Source organism: Bombina bombina, chromosome 2 (genome assembly GCF_027579735.1).
Source record: "Bombina bombina isolate aBomBom1 chromosome 2, aBomBom1.pri, whole genome shotgun sequence".
Lineage (NCBI taxonomy): Eukaryota > Metazoa > Chordata > Amphibia > Anura > Bombinatoridae > Bombina > Bombina bombina.
The window spans coordinates 525,310,832-525,321,644 of record NC_069500.1 but is presented as its reverse complement, the minus strand read 5'-3'; the positions used below and the strand labels follow the sequence as shown (position 1 = coordinate 525,321,644).

The following is a 10,813-nucleotide window of genomic DNA, read 5'->3' as shown; positions in this document are numbered from 1 at the left end:
TGGCAGAGTGTGACCCCACTGCACTTTAGAGAGGTTCGATATGTGGATATTAAAGATGGACATGTCAAACATGCTGACATCATGCTCTTCTTTGCTGAGGGCTTCCATGGAGACAGCACTCCATTTGATGGAGAAGGGGGATTCCTTGCACATGCATACTTTCCTGGTCCTGGTATTGGTGGGGACACCCATTTTGACTCAGCAGAACCATGGACGGCCAGGAATGATGATTTAGATGGTGAGAACAATTATACTGGAGAGAACTATTTAGAAAAAAAGGGCAGAATCCTTAATAGGAGAGGGGGAATTAATGAAAAATAGATTGGGTGTATGACCAAAGATAAGAAATGAGGGGATAAAGTAGGCTGGACAGGTTTATCTACTCATGTTGAAGCTGACTCCAGTCTTCTTTCAGGTAATGACCTGTTCTTGGTGGCTGTACATGAACTTGGTCATGCATTGGGTTTGGAGCATTCTAATGATCCCTCGGCCATCATGGCACCATTCTACCAATGGATGGACACGCAAAACTTCCAACTTCCAGATGATGACCGAAGAGGAATCCAGCAACTTTATGGTACTGGTAAGTAATCTGAATTGGTAACAGGGATATATTTTTATGAATTGACATACAGATGACTGTAAAACTCAAAACTAGTGGTTAGTTGGACTAGAAAAAACTTTAGTTATTATACAGAAAAAATGGTCATGTTGCTATCAAGTGGTTTGTGGAGACACCGTATTGGGGAAGGCCACTTATGCTAACCTTTATTTTTTTTCCTTTCAAATCTTCAGGTCATGGAGAAATCCCTCCTACACGTGCTCCTCGTCCTCCTATAACTCCCAGCAAGGGACCAGATAACTCTCCTGATGAGCCCAATATTCCTCCCTATGGACCAGACATATGCCAAGGCAACTTTGACACAGTTGCTGTGCTAAGAGGGGAGATGTTTGTGTTCAAGGTAAGGTAGCAATAAGGGTGAAAGAGACGCAAGTATACAAATGGTGTTCCTCAACACATATAATAAACACAATTCACATAGACATCTAAATTGATGATACATTTTATGAACGTAGGGTTTAACATCATTGAGAAAAAGAAGAGAGAAAAATGCCCTTCAAGGTAAGGTAGCAATAAGGGTGAAAGAGACGCAAGTATACAAATGGTGTTCCTCAACACATATAATAAACACAATTCACATAGACATCTAAATTGATGATACATTTTATGAACGTAGGGTTTAACATCATTGAGAAAAAGAAGAGAGAAAAATGCCCTTAAAGGGACAGTAAACACCTTGTAATTACAAGACATTTCTGTTCTACTAGGGATATATACTGCATGCAGCAGAGTTAGCCTTGAGAAGTCAGCAGGGTTCATTTCAAGTTCTGAGAATTAAAAATTGCTCAATTTTCAGAGCTAAATGTCATGAAAAGAGCGAACATAAATAATAAAAATATATTGCAAAGTTTTTTCATTATGTGTAACTAAACATTTTATATAAAAATCTCAAGGTGTTTCCTGTCCCTTTAAATTAGGATCATTCTTAAATTAGTTTTGTTTTTAGTTAGACATAAAGACACAGTTTTTAACCAATATATGAAAATCTAGTTTTTTTTCATTTATATTCTGATAAACATATGGGGCATAATCTCAAAACCTTTTTCTTGTTATGGAAAAGTAACATTTTATCTTTTTCCTTTATCTTCTCATGGCTTTTTTTCTCTCCTAACTCAAAATCACCTGCTTGTCATCCATTTCCCCCTCTCTGCTTGAAAAAGACACACAAGAGCTTTTAAAAATGTTGTTTGTCATCTATGAACTATGGGGTTATTTCTCTATTCAAATATATTTTCAGCTATCTTACTGCAGCCATTGTCCTTATTCATCTAGTTTACTCCTGTCCATATCCTTGCCCTTTACTCCACCAACCAATGCCATGTTTTGACTCTCCTTAGTCTATTTAAAGGGGCAGTATACACCAATTTTCATTTAACAGCATGAACTAGACACTACTATAAATAATAATATTCACAGATACTGATATAAAAATCCAGTGTAAAACCTTTTAAAAACTTACTTAGAAGCTCCCAATTTAACACTGTTAATGAGATAAGCCTGGGACACCCATTGAAAGGGGCTTATAGCAGAATCCCCCCTCCCCTTCATATGAAAAGACCCATTATACAAACAGAAGCAGTATGAAGTCTGTATACATCATTATACATCTAAAACTTTGGGGCTTGGTTAGGAGTCTGAAAATCAGCACAATGTTATTTAAAAATAAGCAAAACTATACATTTTTTACAAAAACACATCAGGAGGGCTATATAAATGGATTATCTACAAAACATTTATGCAAAGAAAAATCTAGTGTATAATGTCCCTTTAAATATTTCACCTAGGAACGCTGGTTCTGGCGAGTTCGTAATAATCGTGTGATGGATGGGTATCCATTGCCTATTGGACAGTTTTGGCGTGGGCTTCCAAGTTCTATTAACTCTGCTTACGAGCGCAAGGATGGCAAATTTGTATTCTTTAAAGGTAAAATAACGCTCTTAAATTTATATGACATTGTATAAGGATTAGAGTATTCTCTTATGTATTTTTTCCGTCAGTTGGTTTATGATACATATATAGACACCACCCAAAGGAACATCTGTTTTTGGTTTGCAGGAAATAAGCACTGGGTTTTTGATGAGGCCACTTTAGAACCTGGATATCCCAAAACTCTAGTTGAGCTTGGCCGGGGATTACCCAGTGACAGGATTGATGCGGCCCTCTACTGGATGCCCAATGGAAAGACCTACTTTTTCAGAGGAAGCAAGTGAGTAGAAGAAATTGTTAGGTAGTTCATCCACAGTGATGAACTTCTGAGTTGTTTCAAGTACATATTTCTTTATTCCTTACAGTTACTATCGGTTTAATGAGGAAATGAGGGCTGTGGATACTGAGTACCCAAAACCCATCAATGTGTGGGATGGAATCCCCAACTCAGTGCGAGGAGCATTTATGGGCAGTGATGGAGGTAAGAAATATATACTAGGGTAATGTGTGAGTTACAGCAACAATATAAGATACTAAGAAGTCATGAGATATGGTGATGGGGCATGAACTAGTGCTATCTGGCAGTATTTTCTTGCCTTTATGGTGCTTATATTATTTCTTATTTCAGTTCTTTTTTTGTATTCTAATTGTTCTGCATGTCAGCTCGTTTTAATTTATGTTCTCTGGTTTTGCTCTCTCTGTTTTTCATCTACCCCTTTTCTGCATTTTTGAATAACTTACTTTTTCCTTGTATTTCCCTTTCCAGCCTTCACCTACTTTTTCAAAGGCAATAACTATTGGAAATTCAACAACCAGCAGTTGAAGACAGAATCAGGCTATCCTAAATCTGTTTTGCGGGACTGGATGGGCTGCACCACTTCCCGACAGCCCACAGACGATGATGAGGAAAAAGAGGTTGTGATCATAGAGGTGGACGAGGCTAGTGGGAGCGTCAGTGCTGCAGCCATTGTGGTTCCTGTCCTGCTCTTACTGTGTGTGGTGAGCCTTGGAGTGGCTGTTCTGCTCTTTAGGCAATGTGGAACTCCCAAAAGGCTCCTATACTGGCAACGCTCCCTTCTGGACAAGGTGTGAAACCCCAAGAATTTGGACCCTCCCCCCATCATTGCCTCTTCAACCCCCGCTGAACCCCATCACCTACTCAACACGGGGGGGTTTGTGTCAATCCATGGAGGCAGGGATAAAAATAATGCAGTTTGCACCATTTTTGCCTCTTGTTATTTATGTAACACACAATGTTGTGTTTAACCCCTTCACTGCCAGACTGGAGTCATTCCTAGTGGTTATTGTATGGGCGCAGATTATCTTTACAATGACTCTCCAAATCCTGCATGCTCATACATCTACCAACGGTCAGTGCAGAGAGGTACCCCCCAGTAGAGGGACAAGAAAGGAGCTAATTAATTTAATAATGAGGATTATACAAGCAAGTGATGACCAACCCAATTACCTCTATTACTCATTTGAAGCAGTCTTTTTGAAGAGGTTGTATTCTTGCCAGCTGTCAGTAATGTTAGGAATGAGTATATGAAAGTGCACGTATGATGTTTGTAATGATCCTGCAAAAGTTGTGCCCCTTATTGTGCACCTACAGACCTGTCGGTTTATATAACACAGGCAATGAGATTATTAGCCAAAAGAGGGTCAAATTCAAATAGTGTGAAGTGTGAATCAGTTTGGGTTTTGGAAGGTTGCAATCCTGAGCCTTTAGTTATTTGCAGGAGTGAATATTTTAAATGGCCAGTCACACCTTGGGGCGAGGTGACAGAATGACAGTGACATATGATATTACATAACAAACACTGGCACTTTTAACAAAAAAGAAATCGGAGTAGAATATTAAATTTACATCTCTATGGACATGTCTACCCAATACTGTACGTGTGATCATAGTACTGCCAAGTAATGTGACAGCTTGACCTGGGGACAGATGAGGAGTTAGTTCATTTAGCGGAGCAGGAATCTGTATACAGAAAGGGAGGGACAGGTCTAAGGTCAGTGTCACTTAGCTCATAAAGTGCCCCCCACCCAGCTATATATATATATTTTTGACGCCTCCTCTCTTCCCTCTAGCATCATATTTATTTCAGAGACTCAATCAGGAAATGGTTAAATTGCAGATTACCAGGATATCTGCAGGCCTGTCTCTGACAGGAAAGGGGTAAATGAATGCTCCGCAGGTCTCTGGCAGGGAAGGGGTTAAGAAGAGCAGATCACATGGTACGGTTGGGGGTGGGGGTCACATTTGCTTGTTTGTTTGTTTTTTTACTTATTTCTGTTTTATATTTTTATTATAATTATTATTTGATAACTTGGCTCCGCGCTCGAGTTCCTGCAGGTCAGGCCTTTTTGCGCATTCAACCTCTCCACTGACAGAGGAACCTGCAGAGTATCTCTAATAAGTGAATAGAGCAATGTTCTGCTGGGCCTTCCCCTGCCACTGTGGAAACCCTTTTACCCCTCCCCCAAATGCAAGCACCACACAGGGGAGAAAGTACTTTATTATTCACCCTTGTGTATCTTCTAATAATATGACCTCATACAGTGCTTTTGGGTGAAGGGATCACATCTGCAGCACTCCCTTTGTCAGTGTTATGTAATTGGAGGAGGGGGTATAGGGTACCCCCCTCCTGGACGTTTTATTAAAGCTTAACAAGTGGACACATTCTGTGTTTTTTATGTTTTTTTTTTTGTAAAATATAAGGACTATTTGTTATAAATAAAGAATTCAAGTTTTGTAAAATTAGAATTTAACAATTTTAACATGTGGAATATTTGTGTTCATTAATATGTGTGTATATCTTCATTATTATTCTCAGTTTAAAATGTTCTTTTTGTTAATTCTTATAGTAAGCTGTAAGGCACAGAAGGTGAATTATTCATACTCATCTGCTTACACAAAACTTATTTTACATACCACAGAAATCCATTTGTTTAAAGAAACATTAAACACTAACTACATTTTATAAGCATAGTATTGAGGTCAGTCCCCGCCTCCCTATAATCATGGGTGCTGCCATATTGAAATCTATCTTTCACGACATTTCAGTGCTAATGTGTTTGCACATGTGCAGTAACTTTTCTTCAGATACCTGCAGTGTAACCTAGGTTCCATAATGGCAGCTCCATTAAATAAAATGGGGTGCATGAAATATATTTAGTGTTTAGTGTCCCTTTAAAACAAAGTTGCACATTTTTACATACAGCGACTATCTGAAGTAAATTGTTCTAAACACAGGAATACTATCTGGCCTAGGGCAACAAACTCAACCAACCACTGGCAGTTCCAGGTCATCTATGACTGCTCTACACAGAGGAGGGAGGTAAAGAAACAATAAAAATTGGATAGGCAGTAGAAGCTGAGATTCCTTACTATTATCCAATGTACTCTTGATATTTAGCTTTGGAAGTCTTCCTTTGCACCCCCAAATTGGCAGGTCTAGATGCACCCCGTGACCAACACAAACTTTGATGGCCAACTTCCAGTCATTATATACCCACTCCAACATTCCACTCATTTTAATATATTAGTGTGTTTGCTTATTTACCATTTTATTTATCTGTCCTTCTTTATTTTTACCTTACTTCCCATGTTTTCTTTTTCATACTTTCCATTTTTTTCATCTCACATGTTTTCTTTATCTTTTTCTATTTTCTTTCTGCCACTGTTTATATTTCCTTCTTAATATAAGGAGAGTCCACGGCATAATTCCTTACTGTTGGGAAATACTGAACCTGGCCACCAGGAGGAGGCAAAGACACCCAAGCCAAAGGCTTAAATACCTCTCCCACTTCCCCCACCCCCCAGTCATTCTTTGCCTTTCATCACAGGAGGATGGCAGAAAAGTGTCAGAAGATTCAGAGTAGTTCCTTAGCAAAGGTATCTGTCCTTCGATATGGGACTGGAGTTTTAAGTAGTCTTGTCAGTCTCTCAGTGAGAGCATTGATGAAAGGTAGAGTCTGGAGATGCAGGGAGAGTCTTTCTGTGAACCCATCCAGACTTCCTGCTAACAGCTCCTAAGCAATCAGTGATGACGAGTTTCACTGCCTGCTTGTTTCCTTACTCAAGTCCATGTCAAGAGCGATGCCACAAGACTGTCACACTTAAGAGGCTGTGTTTCTGGTAAGATCGTTTCAATTTTTACTTATGTTGAAAACGCTAGAAGACAGGGTCACAGTGTGGCTCCATTTTTCTTAATAGAATCATGGGTTAATATCTCCTGAGTGGGATTATTGAACAGTGGGGATTAATAAAATGTGATCCTTTGATTTTATGCTGCTTTATGTGTGTGATTTATTGGGCTCATAGACTGTTCGTTATGTGGCTGGAATGCACAGGTTTTTACTTTCACTCTGAATGCTGCGCAGCTTGTAGCTTGGCACGCTTTTTCTCATAGCAGGGACAGACCTGCTTTGCGCAACATGTGACTAGGAGTGGCCTTGCTTTTATTTCCTCTTTCCTGACCGAGCTGGCTGTTGGAGAAGACGCTTTTTCTCTGTATTGTCTGGGTCTAGGAGGTGGTGAGTGCCCCAGTCATTGGGAGTATAAAGGTGCAGTTTTTGGAGAAATAAAAAAGATTGTTTTATTTTCTGTGTCCTACTGTCATTAGCTTAAGCTATAGATGATTCTGAGATACTAGAGGGTACTCCCTCTATTCCAAATAGTAATACCTGTTTATATTGTGAGGAGGCCTTGATATGCACGCCCTCCCAACTATGTTCCAAATGCCTTGAACATGTTATTAGGTCTAAGAAGGTTAACCCTTTTAGTACTACTGAGCCGTCCACCTCTGAGGACTTGCCGTTGCATACCCATCAGTCATCTCCTTCTACACATGCAGCTTCCTGTAGCCTTATCCTCCATCTGGAGGGATCCTTTTACCATCAGATTTTACTACGCAGTTAAAAACGGCGAATGTCTGAGGCCCTCAGTGCTTTACCTCACCCGCTAAATGCAAGCAAAAGGTTAAACATAGCTCTCCTGCCCAGGGGTCATCATGTGATTTATTGGATTTATCTGTTCTGACTCAGTTATCCGAGGATGAGTCACGCTCTGAGGGTTCAGAGGGTGAACTTTCTGGGTCGGAGTCTGCTGCCTCTAAGCCTCCTGCTGTGGAGGAACCGGATTTAAGATTGAACACTTATGTTTTCTTCTAAAAGAGGTCCTGTTTGCATTAGAGGTTCCAGAGGCCAAGCTGCCTGATGAACCTTTGATTCCTAAATTAGACAGAGTGTATGAGGACAGGGTAGTGCCGTTAAGTTTTTCTGTACCTGTAAAGATGGCAAACATTATTAAAAACAAATGGGACAGAATTGGATCTTCCTTTTCCCCTTCATCTTCCTTTAACAAATTATTCCCGGTGCCGGACTCTCAATTGGAATTGTGGGGTTCCGTCCCTAAGGTGGATGGCGCTATTTCCACTCTTGCCAAATGTACTACTATCCCGCTTGAGGATAGCTCATCATTCAGAGAGCCGATGAAACAAGTATCCCAACATACGGGATACTTGTTTCAACCGGCAGTGGCTGTTGCCTCGGTTGCTGGAGCAGTTACCTACTGGTGCGACTCCTTATAGGAATTGATCGAGGTGGAGGGTCCCCTCGACGTTATCCAGAAACGAATTAATGGATTGAAAATTGCTAATTCTTTTATCTGTGATGCAAACATGCAGATTATTTACCAAAATGCTAAGGTGTCTGTTTTTTCAGTTCAGGCCCACCGGGCGCACTGGCTGAAGTCCTGGTCTGCGGACATGACTTTTAAGTCCAGACTTCTCTCCCTTCCCTTTAAGGGAAATATTGTTTTTGGACTCCATTATCTCCACTGTTACAGGGGGCAAGGGTGCCTTCCTACCGCAGGATAAAAAGAACAAGTCTAAGGGACAAAGTTCTAATTTGTTCTAATTTGTGCTCTGATAAATCCCAACGATAGCAGCCCTCTGCTAAGCCTGAGCAAACCAAGAGTACTTGGAAGCCAGCTTAGTGCAATAAATCCAAGCAGAGCAAGAAGCCTGCTGAGACTAAATCGTCATGAAAGGGCGGCCCCCGATTCGGCGCTGGATCGTGTAGGGGGCTGACTGTCACTCTTTTCAGACGATTGGTTTAGGGACGTGCAGGATCCATGGGTCCTGGTGGTCATAGCTCAGGGATACAAGATAGGTTTCAAGTCTTCTGGTGTGAAGATTTTCCTGGCATAAAGTTAAGGTTGCCAGGATCCTATCGTTTCTCCAGGATGGACTGGAGAAGGGCCTTTCTGCCAGTTCCCTGAGAGGACAGATTTCGGCCCTATCTGTTTTACTGCACAAGAGGCTCTCAGAGCTTCCCGATGTACAGTCCTTTGTTAAGGCTCTGATTAGGATCAGACCTGTGTTTAGATCTAAGGCTCATCCATGGAGTCTAAATCTTGTTCTTAAGGTGTTGCAACGGGCTCCGTTTGAGCCTATGTATGAGATTGACATTAAAGGACCAGTCAACACAGTTCATTTGCATAATCAACAAATGCAAGATAATGAGACAATGCAATAGCACTTTGTCTGAACTTCAAATGAGTAGTAGATTATTTTTCTGACAATTTTAAAGTTGTGTTTTTCCACTCCCCCTGTACCATGTGACAGCCATCAGCCAATTACAAATGCATACACGTACCATGTGACAGCCATCAGCCATTCACAAATGCATACACATTTATTCTTGCACATGCTCAGTAGGAGCTGGTGACTCAAAAAGTTTGAATATAAAAAGAGTGTGCACATTTAGTTAATTGAAGTAAATTGGAAAGTTGTTTAAAATGACATGCTCTATCTGAATAATGAAAGTTTAATTTTGATTGAGTGTCCCTTTAAATTGTTTTCCTGGAAGGTTCTTTTTCTACTGGCTATTGCTTCTGCGCACAGAGTATCTGAGATTGCCGCCTTGCAATGTGAGCCTCCTTATCTGGTCTTCCACTCTGATAAGGCTGTCCTACATACTAAGTTAGGATTTCTTCCTAAGATTGTGTCAGACCGCAACATCAATCAAGAGATTGTGGTTCCTTCCTTGTGTCCAAATCCTTCTTCTGCGAAGGAGCGTTTGCTTCATAATCTGGACGTGGTTCGTGCTTTGAAGTTCTACTTTCAGGCTTCTAAGGGTTTTAGACAAACGTCATCTTTGTTTGTTGTCTATTCTGGGAAGCGTAAGGGACAGAAGGTCTCTTCGACTTCCTTATCTTTTTGGTTAAGGAGTGTTATCCACCTTGCTTATAAAACAGTGGGACATAAACCTCCTCAGAAGATTACGTCTCATTCTACTAGAGCAGTGGCTTCCTCTTGGGCCTTTAAGAACGATGCCTCTATGGATCAGATTTGTAAGGCGGCTACCTGGTCCTCCTTACACACTTTTTCTAAATTTTACAAGTTTGATGTTCTTGCTTCGGCTAAAGCATCTTTCGGGAGAAAGGTGCCCTCAGATTAGGGTCTGTCTCTCTTTTTGTCCCTTCCATTATCATTCAGTGTCCTCTAGAGCTTCGGTGTAAGTTTCCCAACAGTAAGGAATGATGCTGTGGACTCTCCTTATATTAAGAAGGAAAACATAAATTATGCTTACCAGATAATTTAATTTCCTTCTGTATAAGGAGAGTTCACGGCCCCCGCCCATGTTCTCCGATGGGTGGCCCTCTAAATTATATTTTTCTTCTGGCACCATTTATACCCTGATATTTCTCCTACTGTTCCTTGTTCCCTCGGCAGAATGACTGGGGGATGGGGGAAGTAGGAGAGGTATTTAAGCCTTTGGCTAGGGTGTCTTTGCCTCCTCCTGGTGGCCAGGTTCAGTATTTCCCAACAGTAAGGAATGATGCCGTGGACTCTGTTTATACAGAAGGAAATAAAACTATCTGGTAAGCATCATTTATGTTTTTTCTTCTGTTAGTATTGTGTAAATTCCTTCTCCCTTACAAGTTTTCCTTTGTCACTTCAGTTCCAGGAGTGTGTGCTGCATGAGAAAACATGTAAAATGCACCTATAGTAATAAAAAGGTCTTATTAGTGAATATGTGTAAAGGGACAGTGTACTGTAACATTGGTTTCCTCTTATTGTGTTTCCAGTGACTTGTATACCTGCTCTAAGAGTATAACATGAGTGGAAAATTGCTCCATTAGGGTTTTTTGTTGTTGTTGTATATGAAAAAGCTGTATTTGCTCTTGAAACCACAACTCATTAAAATAGGCTGAGCTTGCAGGGACAGCAGACCTTCTTATCTCATTACTCTATA

General features: G+C 40.6%; 1 protein-coding gene across 1 annotated transcript in view; it reads left to right on the top strand.

The window, feature by feature from the left end:
• Nucleotides 1-5,329, top strand: part of MMP14 (matrix metallopeptidase 14) — a 43,197-nt gene extending 37,868 nt beyond the window's left edge. The window contains exons 4-10 of the mRNA XM_053702309.1: nt 1-238; nt 416-583; nt 796-962; nt 2,407-2,545; nt 2,678-2,828; nt 2,914-3,029; nt 3,315-5,329. The exon at nt 1-238 is cut by the window's left edge and continues 70 nt beyond it. Coding sequence (XP_053558284.1) covers nt 1-238; nt 416-583; nt 796-962; nt 2,407-2,545; nt 2,678-2,828; nt 2,914-3,029; nt 3,315-3,640 — 1,305 coding nt within the window. The 3' untranslated portion in view covers nt 3,641-5,329. The remainder of the gene's footprint in view (nt 239-415; nt 584-795; nt 963-2,406; nt 2,546-2,677; nt 2,829-2,913; nt 3,030-3,314) is intronic.
• Nucleotides 5,330-10,813: the final 5,484 nt, after the last annotated feature.